The sequence below is a fragment of the Sorex fumeus genome, unplaced genomic scaffold, assembly GCF_029834395.1.
Source record: "Sorex fumeus unplaced genomic scaffold, SorFum_2.1 ptg000048l, whole genome shotgun sequence".
In the NCBI taxonomy this organism is placed as follows: domain Eukaryota; kingdom Metazoa; phylum Chordata; class Mammalia; order Eulipotyphla; family Soricidae; genus Sorex; species Sorex fumeus.
Genome location: NW_026606105.1, coordinates 9,207,479 through 9,226,785, shown reverse-complemented (window position 1 = coordinate 9,226,785; position 19,307 = coordinate 9,207,479). Strand labels below are relative to the sequence as shown.

The 19,307-nt window shown below is 40.5% G+C and overlaps 1 protein-coding gene across 1 annotated transcript in view; it reads left to right on the top strand.

Moving 5' to 3' along the window:
• The window catches only part of AKR1D1 (aldo-keto reductase family 1 member D1), a 74,935-nt gene that overhangs the window by 50,652 nt on the left and 4,976 nt on the right, over positions 1 to 19,307 (top strand). Inside the window, exons 6-7 of the mRNA XM_056123995.1 lie at positions 1,858 to 1,967; positions 2,697 to 2,862. Coding sequence (XP_055979970.1) covers positions 1,858 to 1,967; positions 2,697 to 2,862 — 276 coding nt within the window. The remainder of the gene's footprint in view (positions 1 to 1,857; positions 1,968 to 2,696; positions 2,863 to 19,307) is intronic.

The window sequence follows — 19,307 nt, the reverse complement described above, 5'->3', positions numbered from 1 at the left end:
CCTCAAACTCCTCAAAGTTTTTTCCACCCCTATACCCTAATCATGCCTAAGTCACAAGCTTCCCCAAGCCCAGGAATACATACTTGTTGAGTGACTATACTAATGAAATGAAAATGCAACCGTTTTTAACTCCAGGCAGAAGCTGTAGCACTGCAGCACTGTCCTCCAGTTGTTCATTGATTCGCTCGAGTGGGCACCAGGAACGTCTCCATTGTGAGACTTGTTATTGTGTTTGGCATATCGAATACGTCATGGGTATCTTGCCATGTATAAATAAGTTCCTGTTCAATTTTTTTAACTTCCCTTTATGAGATTTTGCTATCCCAAGTTCAGAATTACTAAATATTGTAGCAAAATCTGCAGACAGGTCAACATGCTGATATCAGTCTTATTAGGAAACAGGAAAAAGTAAATATTGCATCTACACTACTTACAGAGGGCTATAACCAGCCATCAGGAAAGAAGTGAGGAAAAAGTTCTTAGATGTTCCAGTCCTACTGGAAGAAACTTAGAGAACTTATTGATAAATATTTTTCATTAGTGTAAGAATCATGTATATGAAGTAGAGTGTAGACAAAATTGAAAGTAGACAAAATTCTTCTTTAGATGACTCCAGTTTTAGGCATGCTCTATGGCTTGTGAATATATTCTTAGATGTTTGATAGCTAGAAACAGAGAATCTATCATTATTTACTTACCAAAACTAGAATCGAGATTTTGAAACTGTATTTTTGTTAAGGAAAAGTTTATTTACTACAATGTTAACTATACATGAGTTAGTTCACTTAAACAAAATTGAATCCTCAAGTTATTTTACAACTTGCCCAAAGATGGTGATCTCAGTAACCTTGCTTTAATTCCTCTCACTGTAATATGTCACTGTCACTGTCCTCCCGTTGTTCATCGATTTGCTCGAGGGGCCCAGTAACACTGTGAGACTTGTTAATGTGTTTGGCATATCAAATATACCACGGGTAGCTTGCCAGTGCCTCTTTAAGAAAAACACTTAGAATTTTCCCCAGTTAGCCATGATGTTAAAATTATTTTTCACCGCTTATTTATCTAGGGTTTGGGCTACACCCAGTGGTGCTCAGGGACTACTATCATTTCTGTGCTCTTGGGATTGCTCCTGGCGGTGATTGGAGGACAATTCATGCGATGTGCCATGAATCAAACCTGGGCATCCTACATTCAAAGCATGTGCTTAATACAGTGACTGATCTTTCCAGCACTTGGTTTTTAATATTAATATCAAATTGTCACTGTCCTCCTGTTGTTCATCAATTTGCTCGAGCGGGCCCAGTAATGTCTCCATTGGAAACTTTGTTGTTACTGTGTTTGGCATATCGAATACATCACGGGTAGCTTGCCAGGCTCTGCTGCGCGGGCGAGATACTCTCGGTAGCTTGCTGGGCTCTCCGAGAGGGGCGGAGGAATTGAACTCGGGTGGGCCATGTTGGCTGTGTGCAAGGCAAATGCCCTACCGCTGTGCTATCGCTCCAGCCCAATATCAAATTAATAAGTATAAAATTATTTTTGTGGGAACCTCCCCCAAAGGGCTTAGGATTGTAGGAGTTACTCCTAGTGATGCTCAACTGTCTATATCTGGTCTAATAATTAGACGCTCAATACTGCAACTTTGTGCTATGAAACTTGGTGGTGCTGGGCCAGTGGGTGCCATGGACCAAACTCAGAGTCTGGTGCATGCTATGCATATGCTCTAATTCCTTGCTCTATCCCCCCACCCTCCACAATAATTTTAAATGAACTATATTGAAAAATTCTTCTCACATATGTAAAATTGCTTGTATCTATCAGCTTTAATTTTGTGCTCTGCTTTCCAATTCAACTTTATAGGTGGAATGTCATCCATATTTCACTCAGTCCAAACTCCTGAAGTTTTGTCAACAGCATGATATTGTCATTGTTGCATATAGTCCTTTGGGAACTTGTAGGGATCCACGATGGTGAGTAATATTGTATGTCTTTACAGGAAGAATTTCCTTTGATGTAGACTAAGTATGATGAATATGTGAATAAATGGAGTAAAATGAGTCTACTTGGCCATGTGATCTTAAGAACATAATGTCAAGTCATTCGTTATATTTATAAATTGTAACAAACACTGAGTTGCTGTAAGAATTATGCAATTAAAGAAGAATGCTCAATGATGTGTATGAAATGTTTTAAGGGTGCCTGAAACACAGGAAATGCTCAATAAATGTTAGCTTAGTTATTATTTACAGAATCTAGGATTATGTTCTAAATTTCTATTTAGAATTTTCTATTCTTAAGTTCTCATCTTTGTAGCTAATGTGACACTTCAATTGTGCTATGCCTGCAAATTTCCTTAGAAATTTTTTTACTCAATTGTTTCCAAGAGTAGTGCTTTCTATCTTCCACCCAAATCTAATCTTGGCTGCTATGCCTCCTTTTTACCTAGTTCTCTAGAAGACACATCAAAGAAACATGCATCCTCTGGAAGAGTCAATTCTAAAAATGTTTATCTCTTGATTTTCCTGTAGAGCAATTACTCATTCTCTCTTAAGAGAAACTGTTTCTGGTGGTGGTGGTGGTGGGGGGGGGGGGGGTTAACTGACCAGGTAGGTTATTGGGTGACTCAGAAAAAGGTGATTAATTAACGTTGGTTAATCTTTGCTCAAGCTAACTATGATGAATGCTTTGCTTTTTTGAAGGGTGAATGTTTCTTCTCCACCTCTGTTAGAGGATGCACTTCTAGTCTCCTTGGGGAAAAAGTACAATAAGACAGTAGCCCAGATCATTCTGCGTTTTAACATTCAGCGAGGAGTGGTTGTCATTCCTAAAAGTTTTAACCCTGAAAGGATAAAAGAAAACTTCCAGGTAATGTACAAAGGTAATGTGCCTCTGCAAATGTTTAAAAGAAAAGTACACTTTTTATTTTTAATTTTTGAATTATATTAAGAAACTACAGACCCAATCTTATTTTCATACCAGCTCCTGAACCTACCCTGTAAATATCTGACTATAATTTTAGCTGAATTTGAGGCAGTACTTACTACCTTGTGGATTGCATTGTTGTTTATACATTTAAAGTTTCCTTATTTCATGTTTCTTAATCTAATAGCTCTTGACATTATCTATTTACTTCTCCACCTGCTCAGCAGGAATAGAATATGTAAAAATTGAAATTAGTAATAGACTGATTTTTATCTTTTTAATGACATATATATATATATATATATATATATATATATATGCTGGAGTGATAGCACAGCAGTAGGGCATTTGCCTTGCATGCAGCCAACACGGTCGACCTGAGTTCGATTCCTCCGCCCCTCTCGGAGAGCCCGGCAAGCTACCCGTGATGTATTCAATATGCCAAACATAGTAACAACAAAGTCTCCAATGGAGACGTTACTGGGCACGCTCGAGCAAATTGATGAACAACGGGAGGACAGTGACAGTGATATATATATATATCCAGTAGGCAGGGGTCACACCCACCAACTGACCCCCTCCCCCCCATTCCCGGCGCCATGTAATCCCATCAACGGCCAAGACCCAGAGACTATAAAACCCAGCTCCCAGAAGCACAACACCTTATTATCTCATTCCTGCTTTTGACAACCTGGCAGGCTACCAAGTGCAGCCTGCCTGCAAGGCAGAGTCTGGCAAACTCCCCGTGGCGTACCCAATATGCCAAACACCAGTAACAATGATGGGTCTCATTCTCCTAAACCTGAAAGAGCTTTGAATCTGGTACTTTTTAGAATCTCAGGGCTAGGACGAAGGAGACGTTACTGGTGCCTGCTCGAGGCAATAGACGAACAACAGAATGATCATGATCGTGATCGTGAATGACTCAGGTAGAATTTGAATTAAATTTAGAAATCATTGGAGAGGATCACATGCTGTGGTTTGCAACCACTGTTCCATAGGTTTAAAAAGATTGCAAGCCACTAATTTAGATTTCAGGAATACTAATTGACTGCATTCCATGTATCAGTAATATGTGGGCCAGTATTATAACTTATAGGTGAAAAAAAAATCTGTCAAAGAAGTAATTAGTTTACTCTGCTTTCACTAAAGACTAAAAGCTAGGTAAATACAGCCATGGAAAATTAGCATGCTGTGCTGGGGGTATGCCTCGGTGGTCTTATATACGATGTTTATCTTGTGTGTAAGACTCTGGATTTGATTCCCTGCAAAACACACACACACACACACACACACACACACACACACACACACACTGTGTAAAACTAATCAGTTATTCATAGCACTGTAGCACTGTCCTCCCTTTGTTCATCGATTTGCTTGAGCGGGCCCAGTAACATCTCCATTGTGAGACTTGCTGTTACTGTGTTTGGCATATTGAATACGTCACGGGGAGTTTGCCAGGCTTTGCTGTGTGGGCGAGATACTCTCGGTAGCTTGCCGGGCTCTCCAGGAGGAGTAGGGGAATCGAACTCAGGTCAGTCGGGTCAGTCTCGTGCAAGGCAAACGCCCTACCCACTGTACTATCAAAAGAAAGAAAGAAAGAAATGAAAAGGAGCGATAGCACAGTGGTAGAGCATTCACCTTGCACGCTACCAACATGGCCAACCCGAGTTCGATTCCTCTGCCCCTCTTGGAGAGCCCGGAAAGCTACTGAGAGTATCTCGCCCGCGCGGCAGAGCCTGGCAAGCTCCCCGTGACGTATTTGATATGCCAAACACAGTAACAACAAAGTCTCCAATGGAGACGTTACTGGGCCCGCTCGAGCAAATAGATGATCAATGGTAGGGCCCCAAAAAGAAAAAAAAGAAAAAAGAAATGAAATGGAGCTCCTCAAGTGGGGAGGAACTTAGGATAGGATGAAGTTAAAAGTTAGGGTTTTGTGGAGGCCTTCCTAAAGGCCCTTTGCGTTCTTATAAAATAACAATTTAAATTAAAAAATTTTTATTATCTTTATATTGAATCATAATTAAATATAAAGTTGATAAATAGACAGGGGCAAGATGGCAGTGAGGGAGTCATCATTTGAGGTTATACCCAGGCCCCAAAATTAAAACACAGCAATGAAACAGAAATGATCATAGGATCCCACTAGCTGTCCCACAGAGGAGGTACATAAGAATATCCAGCAGGAACTCTGGGAAACTCTACCATGTGAACAGATAAGATTTGAAGCGCCAGCTCCATGGAGCAATGCTGCAGGGGTGGGGGTGGGGGCACATGAAGAGAGGTGCAAAGAGCAGAGCAGAGCTAAGTGGAGACAGAATGTTGTCAGAAAAGGAAGCCGTGGGAGGAAACGATGCACCCATCTTCTAAACCTTGTTTCTCACCAAATTTAATGCGGAGCCAAGAAGTAGGCCAAGTAAGATATCCAGGGCAGGTGGTCACAGCAGGAGCCTGTCTATGGTCAGTCCAAGCTGAGGGCAGAGCACAGTAGACAAACACTGCCTGCCTCCTCCCAGGTGAAATCAGAAGCTGTCTCCACTGCCTGGCCCCAGTGCATCTGACGGAGGACAGGCTTTTACCAAGTCAAAAAGGAGGCTTTCTCCAAAAGACTAAGGAAAACTGGTTCTATTGTTCAACCCACATTTTTTCCCAGTTTTTTAATTTCTCTTATTTTATTTTTTAATTTTTATTAGTGAGATACCATGGGCTGGAGCGATAGCACAGCGGTAGGGCGTTTGCCTTACACACAGCCAACATGGCCAACCCGAGTTCGATTCCTCCGCCCCTCTCGGAGAGCCCTGAAAGCTACCAAGAGTATCTCGCCCGCACGGCAGAGCCTGGCAAGCTCCCCGTGATGTATTCGATATGCCAAACATAGTAACAAGTGTCACAATGGAGACGTTACTGGGCCCGCTTGAGCAAATCCATGAACAATGGGAGGGCCATGACCGTGACCGTGACATTAGTGAGACACCATGAGGTACAGTTGTAGACTTACAAATTTTTGTGCTTGGGTTTCAATTATACAGTGATCAAATACCCACCCCTCCACCAGTGCTCATTTCCCACCACCACGGATCCCAGTATCCCTCCCATTCCCTATCCCCCCCAACCCACCCTACCTCTGTGGCAGGGCATTCCCTTTTGTTCTCTCTCTCTCTCTATTATTAAGTGTTGTGGTTTGCAAAAGAGGCAATGTCAACCCACATTTTTGAACTTTGATGTGACAAGGTTTGGTGAGACACCAGCAACCATGAACACTGGGAGGCAGCACTGGTCTGTACTGAAATTCCAGCAGTGGTTGGAAGTAACACAAACTCAGTCTCATGCTCTGTGTGGAATCAGCAGACACGCACTGTACATTGTCACTTTTGCACAAAAACAACCCTCCACCAGACACAATGCGAAAGTGGAGGAAGTCACCTACATTAATGGATAGACAAAAGCCTGTGAAATCCCAAAGCATACACTTTAAGAACTCTTTAAGTTCTTTGGTGAAGACTCCAGAGTGACAACACTGTCTGAATTTTGGATCTCAATGAAAGAAACCTCTAAAAATGTGCTGAATTTTGGAACTCAATGAAAGAGACCTCCAACAAGGAAAGTGAAAATATGAGAGAGCATGAGAAAAGTGTTAATCTGAAGTCAAGTGAAGCCACTTAATTGAAGAGCATGAAAAGTAACCAAAACACACACACACACACACACACACACACACACACACACACACACAATGGGCTCAGCAACAGATGACTGAAGTTGAGGAATGAATCAGTGATGTTGAGGATAAGATATTATCAATAAAGAACTGAAGAGGAGGAAAAAAAGAAATAAGAAAATATCAGAAACCTATGGGCTAGCTTCACAAGATTGTAGAAGTTCTAGAAGGAGAGAAAATAAGGAACAGGAAGTACTGGTCAAAGAATTATAGACCGGAACTTTCTCAATGTGAAGACTGACTCATACCACTAGAATAAGAAGCTCAAACAAACCAATAATAAAACAGAGTTTCAAATAAAATGAATAAAAATAGAACTTTTCAATTTGATGAGCAAACTTTGCAATTTAAATGACAAAAGCCAAAGAGAGACAGAGAATCCTAAAAGATCAAAAAAGAGCTCAAGTAAACCAATGAACAATGGGAGGACAGTGACAGTGACAGTGACATATCAGGGAATGACATAAGACTCACAGCAGATAATCAAATGAAACTTAAACAGGTCATAAGCAGGTGCTATGACATAATCATCATGTTGAATAAAATAAACATCCAAATCATATTATTCTATCCTACTAGCTTATTTTTTTTTTATTAGTGAAGCACCATGAGGTACAGTTGTAGATTTACAAATCTTTGTGCCTGAGTTTCGGTCATACAATGATCAAATACCCATCCCTCCACCAGTGCCCATTTCCCCCCACCCCCCCTCCCACCCTGCCTCTGTGGCAGGGCATTCCCCTTTGTTCTCTCTCTCCTTTTGGGTGTTGTGGTCTGCAAAAGAGGCATTGAGTGGCAATCATGTTCAGTCCATAGTCTACTTTCAACATGCATTTCCCCTCCTGGGAGGATCCTCCAAACACCTTTCATTTGGTGTTCCCTTCTCTATCTGAACTGCCCTTTCCCCTAGAATATCCATCTGGCCTCTAAGTTATGGAGTAATCCTCCTGGTGTTGATCTCAGCTATTCTTAGGTATTGATCTCATATTTTGTTGCTTTATATCCCCCAGATGAATGCAATTTTTCTATGTCTATCCCTATCTTTCTGACTCATTTCGCTTAGCATGATACTTTCCATATTGAACCACTTGTATGTAAATTTCATGACTTCATCTTTTCTAAGAGCTACATAGTACTCCATTGTGTAGATGTACCAGAGTTTCTCCTACTAGCTTATTATTAAAATCCAGAAGAGAGATATGAACCCTTACAGACAAACAACAGTGAACAGCTTTATGATGGCTAGTCAAGCTCTGCAAAATGCACTAGGGTCTCCTTAAGAAGCATAGAAACCTTCTTGGGAACAGTAAATACTAAGTGTATAAAAATGGGGAAAGAGGAGAGGAATAAGAGAATCTTTTACAAAGGGTTTGAGGCTGCTTTGAACATGAGGATATACAGGCTTAGAACTTCAGAAGTAAAGTGACATGATAATTTCAAGCATGTATACTTTTAGGATACAACTGAAAAGAGGCCATTGGAATCTGACCACTACATAAAAGGGAGCTATAGGGGAAGATTGTCACAGAAGCAGAGAAAAACCTCACAGACACCCAGACTGTAGGAAAAGATAGCCATACATTTCTTCATTTTGATAATGTTGCTTAATATCCATGACCTGGACTCCAGAATCAAAAGGCTCAAGAGTAGTCAGATGGAAAAAATGAAATAAACCGAATCCAACCTTCAATGCTTACAAAAGACATAGATGAGTTGCTATAATAAACACAGGCTTGGGAGTGATAGTACAGTGGGTAAGGCATTTGTCTTGCACACGGCCAATCCAGGTTCAGTTCTCAGCACTCCATATGGTCCCCCCGAGCACTACCAGGAGTAATTCCTGAGTGCAAAGCAAGGAGTAAGCCCTGTGCATTGCCAGATGTGACCCAAAAAGCCAAAATAAAATAAAAATAAAAAATAAATAAACACAGGCTCAAGTACAAAGCTGGAAAACAACCTTTCAGGCAAATAATAGCCTTTAAAATGCTGGATTAACTGAACTTAGGCAAAATAGAATTCAAATTTTAAAAAGGGACAGAGGTGGATATTGCATGATGATTAAGAGAGCTATACATTAAAAAAACCTAAATTCTCATAAATGTATATGCACCCCCAATAAAGGACCACTGAAATATAGAAAGCTATTTCTAACAGATCTGAGGAAAAATATCAACATAATAGAAAGGAATTTTAACACCCCCCCAACACACACCCCTTACTACTTGATAGAGAAGAACTTCTTAAATGTTTTTATTATTTAAAAACATCTTTTCACTTACAACACCTTTGAACCAAGAAATTGGTGGTGGGGGATAGTTTGGGAACATGCCTGATGATGTTCAGTAGCCCTTCCTGGATATGTGCTCTAGAATCACCCCAGGCAGTGCTCCAGGGACCATATGTGATGCTGGGATTTGAACCAGGATTGCAGCTGCTTTAGCTTCTTAGCAAGCCAGGTGACTTACCTCCTGTACTATGATTCCAGTCCCTACCCAAGAAATTGCTATGTGATCCCAGGTAAATAGTTATAATGAAAAAGAATACAAAATAAACATTTATTGATAATAATTCAGAAAGGAATTTCTTTGAAACTACGCATACATTCAGATCACAATCCCAGATAGGGCATTTGCCTCGTACGCGGCTGACCCAGGTTCAATTCCCAGCATCCCATATGGTCCCCTGAGCACCACGAGGAGTGATTCCTGAGTGCAGAGCCAAGAGTAACCCCTGAGCATCTCTGAGTGTGACCCAAAAAGCAAAAAAAGAAGAAGAAAGAAAAAGAAGAAGAAGAAGAAGAAGAAGAAGAGGAGGAGGAGGAGGAGGAGGAGGAGGAGGAGCAAGAAGAAGAAGAAGAAGAAGAAGAAGAAGAAGAAGAAGAAGAAGAAGAAGAAGAAGAAGAAGAAGAAGAAGAAGAAGAAGAAGAAGAAGAAGCAGCAGCAGCAGCAGCAACAACAACAACTAGTGGACATATCAACCAGATTTAAAAAAAATTAACCAGGATTCATTGACCTTAAAAGGAGAAATGATAGAGCTGGAATTAGTATATGTATAATAAGGATTCCCCTCACCCCCAAATAAATATGTACTCTTCTCTAGTGCACATAGGATGTACCACAGTCTGTGATACAAAAATAGCAATCTGAAAAATCATGAAGTTAGAAGGCACAAGTAGGTGAGTTGGGAAAGACTCACTTAGAAACTATACAACATATTACTGAACAACCAATAGGGTCAAAAAGGAAATCAAGGGGCTGGAGCGATAGCACAGCGGGTAGGGCCTTGCACGTGGCTGACCCAGGTTCGATTCCCAGCATCCCATATGGTTCCCCGAGCACCGCCAGGAGTGATTCCTGAGTGCAAAGCCAGGAGTAACCCCTGGGCATCGCCGGGTGTGACCCAAAAAAGCAAAAAAAAAAAAAAAAAAAAAAAAAAAGAAGGAAATCAATGTGGAAATCTTTAAAATTTTTGAAACAAAGGAAAATGAAGACATTAGTTACCAGAACATACAGGACAAAAAAAAATCTTGTGACAGAAGTTTATAATAATGCAAGTGCTATCAGATAACAGGAAAAAGACTCAAATAAATAAACTAACCTTAAGTCTTAAGAAACTGAAAATACAGCAATAAATAAAGTCCAAAGTAAGAAAAAAGAAGGAAGTAATGCAAAATAGAAGAAATAAATGGCATGAAATCAAAACCAAACAAAACAAGATCAATGAATCCAAGAGCAGACCTTTATTTTATATATTTATTTATTTATTTATTTATTTTATTGGATCACTGTGAGATACAGTTACAAAACTTTCATGTTTGAGTTTCAGTCATACGATGATTGAACACCCATCCCTCCACCAGTGCACATTCTCCACCACCAATGTCTCCAGTATAACCCCCCTTTCCAACCCTCTCCCTGCCTCCATGGCAGACAATTGCCCCCATACTCTCTCTCTACTTTGGGGCACTATGGATACAATATAGATACTGAGAGGCTATCACGTTTGGTCATTTATCTACTTTCAGCACACATCTCCCATCCCAAACGATTTCTCCAACTATCATTGATTTAGTGATCCCCTTTCTATTCTAGCTGCCTTCTCCACCCAGTTAAGAGCAGATCTTTAAACAGAGTAAACAAGATCTAAAAAACTTTTAGCGAAATTCTGTCTGTCCTGTCCACCCGTTGTTCATTGATTTGCTCCAGCGGGCCCAGTAACGTCTCCATTGGAGACTTTTTGTTGTTACTGTGTTTGGCATATCGAACACATCAGGGGTAGCTTGCTGGGCTCTGCCGTGCGGGCGAGATACTCTCGGTAGCTTGCCAGGCTCTCCGAGAGGGGCGGAGGAATCGAACTCGGGTCGGCCCTGTTGGCTGCGTGCAAGGCAAATGCCCTACTGCTGTGCTATCACTCCAGCCCTAGCTAAATTCATGAAGAAAAAAAAAGAAAATTTTGACCCATAAATTCAATCATAAATAAAAGAGAGAATTGACAACAGATGCCACAGTAGTACAAAGATTATATAATAATACCATAAACAACTTATTACTGGAAAATCTAGAAAAATACATACAATTTTGAAATCATATTATTTCCCAACATTGAATTAGAGTGAGCTAGACCACCCAAACAGACCAATTTCTAGCATGGACATTTAAACAGTAATCAAAAGTGTTTCCACACACAAAAATAGCCCAGGTCCACACGGGTTTACTAGAACCTTCAAAGAGGAAGAACTGTAAGAATTACATACTTTAAATGTCAATCCTATGAAAACATCATGCAGATTCAAAGCAATCCCCCATCAAAACTACCATGACAATTTTTAGGAACATAGAACAAGTACAGATAAAATTTTCATGAAGCAATAAAACTCCCCAAATAGCCAAAACAAAAGAGAAAAAGGAAGATTGGAGGAATTAAGTCCCCTGATTTTAAATTATACCATAAAGATATAGACATTTTGTCTTTATGGTACCAAAATAAAGGCAATCTCTCAGACCAATAAAATATAATTGAGAGCACAGATAAACCCTCAGATGTATGGACAGTTCACATATAACAAAGGAGCAAGGTGCATGAAGTAAAATCTCTTCAACAAACGGTGCTGGGAAAACTGATTAGCCGCATGCTGAAAATAAAAAATGTGCTCTCCTATTTCACACCATACACAGTCTTTGATATTAGACCCAAACCATAACCAATCCATAAATCCTTAGGTAGAAGTCTCCACCATCTCAATTTCAGAGGTGTCTTCAGTAATGACTCCATTGCAAGAAAACAGAAGCAATAAGCAAACAGGACTACATCAAACTAAAAATTTCTCCAGTGTGAAAGAAATGATGACTGAAATAAAAAGACAACTCACTGAATGGGCAAAGCGATTCACTTACTATGCATCTGACAGAGGACTAATTTCCAAGTTATATATAGAGCATTCACAGAACTCAACAACAAAAACAAACAACCCCATTAAAAAAAAACCACAGGAAGAATCGCTGAATAGACACTTTTTCAAAGAAAACATACAAATGGCCAAATGGTATGAAAAGGTGATCATTATCACTGATCATTAGGTAACTTGAAAATCAAAATGATAATGTGATATGCTCTCACACCAGTAAGAGTGGACAGTTTTGAAAATTCCAGATATAGGAACAATCTCAGAAAAGATATCAAGCCAATAATACTCCCAGGTCCATCAGTCTTGAGCATGACAAATTTGGGGTCTTCTTAGAAGGAGGGCCAGTCAAGTTCCAGCCCTGCCAAAGCCCCAGTAGCCACACCCACATCCCATAGCCTCCAGCATATAAAAGGCCCAGCTTCAAAACTAACTTCAAGAGAGTCCAGATGTGGGGCTGGAGCAAAAGCACAGTGGGTAGGGTGTTTGCCTTGTGCGCAGCAGACCTGGGTTCCCCAGCATCCCATATGGTCCCCCGAGCACCACCAGGAGTAATTCCTGAGTGCAGAGTCAGGATTATCCCCCATGCATCGCTGGGTGTGACCTAAAAAGAAAAAAAAAAAGAGAAAGAGTCCAAGTCAAAGAATCATCCCAGTTCTATGGTTTCTGGAGTGTGTGGTCGCATATGCAACCCTGTGACACCTTCAAATTCCACAATACTGAGAGCCCAGTAGGAGCATAGCAAATTACATGGGAAAGTAGTATAGGAGTCCATTAAATTCAACAACCTTAAACAATGACACAGAAGGCTCAGCTAGCAGCAAACAGCTCAGTTAATCCTCAGATGATTTCAGTAACACCATTGTGAGCTATAAAAATTTTCACAAATATTCTTTTACTGAACTATTTTTTGATAATTCCATTTACCGTTTTTTTTGTAACACACAGCATAAAATAAACTATATTGTTCCTGGTAAGGGGACAGGCTTGGGGGACAATGGTGGAAAGAATTCACACTGGCAATGGAATTGGTGTTGGAACATTAAATGCACAAAACAACTGTGTTATGAATAACTTTGTAAACTTTTAAAATAAAGTTAGAAAAAATAAACTACAAAATAATCCTCAAAATAACCAGTTTTGGTAGGTAAAAGGTAAAGGTAAAGGCCCTCCCGTTGATCGTCGATTTGCTCGAGCGGGCCCAGTAACATCTCCATTGGAGACTTTGTTGTTACTGTGTCTGGCGTATCGAATACTCTCGGTAGCTTGCCGGGCTCTCCGAGAGGGGCGGAGGAATCGAACTCGGGTTGGCCATGTTGGCCGCTTGTAAGTTTTGGTAGGGATGTGGTGAAATAAGAACACTCATTCACTATTAGTGAGTGGGAATGGAAAAAAGTATTGAGACTTTTTCAAAAGTTAAAAATAGAACGTCTTCCATTTAACTCAATGATTCCACACTTGGTATCTACTACAAGAGCACAACACCTTGATTCAAAAAGATATAATGTGTGAACCTATGTTCATTGTAGTGCTGTTTAACAATAGCTGAAATCTGATAACAAGCCAAGTGTCCAAAAATAGGTGATTGGGAGGAGGGGGGAAAGTCATGATTTATATACGAACTACTCAGCTAGACGAAAAGGTGAAAGAATGCAGTTTGCTGTAATGTGGATGAAACTGGAGGGGATCAAAGTGAGTGAGAAGAAGAAAGATAAACACCACAATTTCATTCATATGTGGTGTATAAAGAAACAATGGCCACTGAAAACAATTCTGAAATGCTTCCTACAGAACCAAGTCTGCAAAGTCCAAGTGGGGTGGGAGACAGTGGTGAAATGGGCTGTGAAAGGGAACCTGGGATAGTAATGGAGGGATGTCAGTGCTCTGGAGACAGGTGTGGGGCAATAGCTTTGAGTGAATAACATCACTGTATCACTGTCATCCCATTGTTCATCGATTTACTCGAGTGAGAACCAGTAACGTCTCCATTCATCCCAGCCCTGAGATTTTAGCAGCCTCTCCTTACTTATTTTTTCCAATGCTACCATATTGGAGACCCTTTCAGGGTCAGGGGAATGAGACCTGTTATTGTTACTGTTTTTGGCATATCGAATATGCCACAGGTAGCTTGCCAGTCTCTGCCGTGTGGGTGGGATACTCTCAGTAGCTTGGCAGGCTCTCCAAGAGGAATATATATATGTATATATATTCCCTTTATGATTTGTTGCCTACTGTCTGAACCCCATCCACTATGATGTGGTAATTATGGAAAATGAGTAGGGAGCATCATATGATGTGTCAGTCCAGGAATATGTTCACTCAAATGTGAGGCTCAGCCTGAGCATGTGGAAAGCAGCCTGGAGCATCACAGCAGTTGGGTAGTGGAGGTCAGCTGCTGGGGCTGGGTCCCTCAGGGCAGGGAAGGTTCTCACCTGCCCCACTCTGCCCCCCCCCCCCCCAGTTAAAACAGCCTGGCGCAGAGTCCAGTGGCATGGTTATGGGGGCCTCATTTTATGCTCCCTTCCTGGAGAAGCAGCCGTGAGTTTTGGAGGGCAACATATTTATATTAATACTACTGTAAATCATACCTCAACTTAAAAGCAATAGAGTGAGATAGTATCAATCACCTAGATAGGAAAATAATCAGAATGTTAAAGCTATGTGGGAAATTAGGGATTTTCCCATATATATATACATATGGCTATTAGAAACATTAAATAATATAAGATTTATAGGAGGAAGGTATCATTTTTCCATATCCATCAAAACTCGAATGCTTATATCCATTGACACAAAAGTTTTTCCCTGTAAATATATTTACACAGACATGCACACATAGATTTTTATTAGACTGTCATTAAAAAAAAAACTTGAAATGATCCTTAATAGGATCTTATAGAACAAAGTATACAATAAAATATATTTAAAAATGGGCTGGAGTGATAGCACAACAGGTAGGGCATTTGCCTTGCATGTGGTTGACCCGGGATCGATTCCTCCACCCCTCTCGGAGAGCCTGGAAAGCTACCGAGAGTATCCCATCTGCACAGCAGAGCCTGGCAAGCTCCCTGTGGCATATTTGCTATGCCAAAAACAGTAACAACACGTCTCACAATAGAGATGTTACTGGTGCCCGCTCAAGCAAATCAATGAACAACGGGATCACAGTGCTACAATGACGGTGCTATTTAAAAATGATAGTGGGGGCTGGAGAGATAGCACAGCGGGAGGGCATTTGCCTTGCACGTGGCCTACCTGGGTTCGATTCCCAGCATCCCATATGGTCCCCTGAGCACTGCCAGGAGTAACTCCTGAGTGCAGAGTCAGGAGTAACCCCTGTGCATCGCCGGGTGTGATCCAAAAAGCAATAATAATAATAATAATAATAATAATAAATAAAAATAATAGTGAAAAATATATATAATAACTGACATGGGGCAGATATTCATATTAGACAGTTCAGTTTCTCTTTAGAGCTTTATTGGCTATTGTGTGGCAGAAAATAAGTGAAAATCAGTAAAGAAAGAGAAAGGACATTTATTGACTCACATAATCAGAGAGTTCATTGATAGATCAGAGCTGACTGGGCATGATATTCTCTCTCTCTCTCTCTCTCTCTCTCTCTCTCTGTCTCCACATGGTGGCACTAAAGGTCCCTGACAGCTCCAATTCCTGCCCAAGTTACTGCCCAGATTCAATGAGAATCACAGATAAAGGCTTTTGTCAAGATCTCGATCAATCTCTGATTATCCTTTTGTGTGTCATTAGCTACTCCCATATTAATCACTCTGTTCAGTGAGCTGGTGAGTAAAATACCTTGATTAGTGTCCTGGCTGCATTCCTACTTTTGTGCTGGTGGGGGTGAGCTCATGTGACAAATAGCTTACTAAGTAGGGGAGGCAAATTCATAGATGGAAAATGATATGCTGTTGTTAGCATCAAGGGGAGAGATTGCTTCGTAGTTATTTCAGCTATTTTAACAGTATTTTAACTCTTCCCAGAAGACCTCATACTAAAAAAGTGGTTGACATTTTTACCAACCATCCTAAAAGAGTAAAAGATCCACTGCACGGCTAATGTATGTGTTCATCAAAAAATTAAAACCAGGTTGGAGAGATAGCACAAGAGTTGAGGCACTTCACTTGCATTCTGCTGATCCTAGCTTGACTGGGAGCAATGCCCTGAGCACTGAGTGGAGAGTAGCACCCTCCCCTCAGCAGTTCTGGGTGTGGCACTCACCGTTAAACAGAAAATATGATGTGCCTGAAATGAATGCAAATAAAGTTTAAAGTAAAAAAATAATAAAAGATGTACACTTTTTTAAAGTTTGAAACACAAAGGAACATGTCAAATTATACCATCACCATCCACACTTGTTATGATCTGCTGACCCTGATTCCCTGAAGATTTTTCTTTCTTGACTCACTTTCAATCCCTCCAACACTCTTCTTCAGTGAATTCAGTATCCACAGTTATGTATGTGTAATCCATGTAATCCATAAAGTAATACCTGGCCTGACCTTGACTTTCTCCTTCAGTAATCTTGTCCTATGTATTTCAGCCCACAATTCTCATAGCTATTCCTTGAAAATTGTCATGACAATTACTTAACAACTCTTCCATAATCTCAAACATCTCCCTTTCTCCCTTTGGCATTATCAATTGTTCTTTACTGCATACTGCCTATGACAGCCAAATACGGAACAACCTCCAATTCTAAAAGTAAAATCCACTTAGAATATATGTTCCCTTCAACTAATGCAGCTTTTTTCTGATATCAGCAAATTCTTTCCAAGTGAGGTTTATTGTTATTGATTCTCAATCTCTTTCCTCTACTAAAACCAAGCGTTTGCCCTGTGATTCTACCAACATGAGACTTTTCAAGGTCAGGATGACCTTCACATTGCTAGATCCAGTAATTCATTTTCCATTTTCTCACTGCTAAGGCTTTCAGTAGCACTTAATATAGTTAAGAGTTCTTGAAACATTTATTTGAAGAGAAGGAGGTTTGGGGAGGAATGTCAAGAGCTCATTCATAATATGAATCTCAATTACTTAGAATAATGTGTGTCAAAAAAAAGATCTCTGGCACGCAGTCTACATAAAGTAAAGTAAAACATTGCTGAGAAATAATGGAGAAAGGGGGAATCTGGAAATTTATCTTAAAATTGAGTTCTGGGTCCAGGGTGGGACATATTGCTCATACATAGAAGGCCCAGGTTCAATTCCTGATGCCATATAGCACCCTGAACACTATATGGTATCAGGGAAGTGACCCCATGCATCAAGCCGGAACCAGTTGGCACTGTTGGATATGGCCTAAAGTCAAAACACACACACACACACACACACACACAGACACACAAGTTCTATAATTATAAAAGTGAGTTTACTTATTTTGTACACAATAAAATTTAAGTCGCACAAGGGTACAAAAATCTTAGAATAAACTAAAATAGTATTGAATTTTTAAAATTCTCTTTAAAAGATTACCTCATTATACAATATGACATCTTGTATTTGACAAAAGTTTTTGTAAAGTCATCATAAAAATAATAATTTTAGGGGAATTATCTAAAATAGATTCTTTTTTTTATGTGTTCATTTCTTTTTTTTTCTTTTACAAATTTTTGTGCTTGGGTTTCAGTTATACAATGATCAAGTACCCATCCCTCCACCAGCACCCATCCTCCACCACCACAGGTCCCAGTATCCCTCCCACCCCCCCATCCCCTCCCATCCCACCCTGCCTCTGTGGCAGGGCATTCCCTTTTGTTCACTCTCTCCTTTTGGGTGTTGTGGTTTATCTAAAATAGATTCTTAATCCTTCTGATTCTTTTTTTTTAAAATCATACTCTTGCTATATCTATTAAAGAAGATTCTTGTGGGATTTCTTTTTTTAAATATTTATAAAGGACAATAATAAAAGAAGTAATCATCCATATCAAGAGAGGGGTTCGGCAGGGTGATACCATTTCACCAAAACTCTTCAGTGCCACCCTCGAGAACATCATGCGATGACTAGAATGGGAAAACATGGGAGTGAAGATAGATGGTCGGCAACTACACCACCTCCGCTTTGCTGATGACATCGTTCTAATAACACCAAACATCAGCCAAGCGGCACAAATGCTTGCGGACTTTGACCGTGAGTGTGGAAAGGTCGGACTACAGCTGAATCTTACGAAGACAATGTTTATGAGAAACAGCCTTGTTCCTGACGCTCCATTCGCTCTCAACGGAACCACCATCTCCGAATGCAACAGTTATATATACTTAGGTCGAGAAATCAACATGATGAATGACCTGGCACCTGAGTTACGCAGGAGGAAGAGAGCGGCTTGGAATGCCTTCAAGAGCATTGAAGAAATAACTAAAAGGACAAAGAACCTCCAGCTACGAGCACATCTCTTTGATTCCACTATTCTTCCTGCATTAACATATGCCTCAGAGACCTGGACCCTACGAAAACAGGATGAGAACACTATTCGGGTCTCTCAAAGAGGAATTGAAAGAACTATGCTTGGAATATCACGATTCACTCAAATGAGAGATAGAATCCGGAGTTCTGATCTTCGTCAACGCTCAAGAATCAGGGACACTGTCTCATTTGCCAAGACATCAAAAATCAGATGGGCTGGACATGTAATGAGGTTTACAGACAACCGCTGGACTAGAGCCATTACTGATTGGATTCCACGAGACATCAAAAGATCACGTGGACACCCACCTATAAGATGGTCAGACTTCTTCGTCAAGACCCTAAATGATCGGTTTGAGGCTCTACATGTTCCTAAAACGAACAGATACCATTGGGCTACGCTAGCATGCAACCGGGATGAATGGAGACGTTACTGGCACCCGCTCGAATAAATCGATGAATAACGGGGATTAAGTGATTAAGTGATTAATAATAAAAGAAGAGTATCAAGCACATAAGTAAATAAAAAAGTAAAATAGTGAAAATGTAATTAAAATTTAAAAGGGTGAAAAGAGACATTAAAATAATGAAAGAATTAAGGTAAAGGTAAAGGTAAAGGCCCTCCTGTTGATCGTGGATTTGCTCGAGCGGGCCCAGTAACGTCTCCATTGGAGACATTGTTGTTACTGTGTTTGGCATATCGAATACTCTCGGTAGCTTGCCGGGCTCTCTGAGAGGGGCAGAGGAATCGAACTCGGGTCGGCCATGTTGGCCGCTTGTAAGGCGAACGCCCTACATGCTGTGCTGCCTTGCACGCAGCCAACGTGGCCGACCCGAGTTCG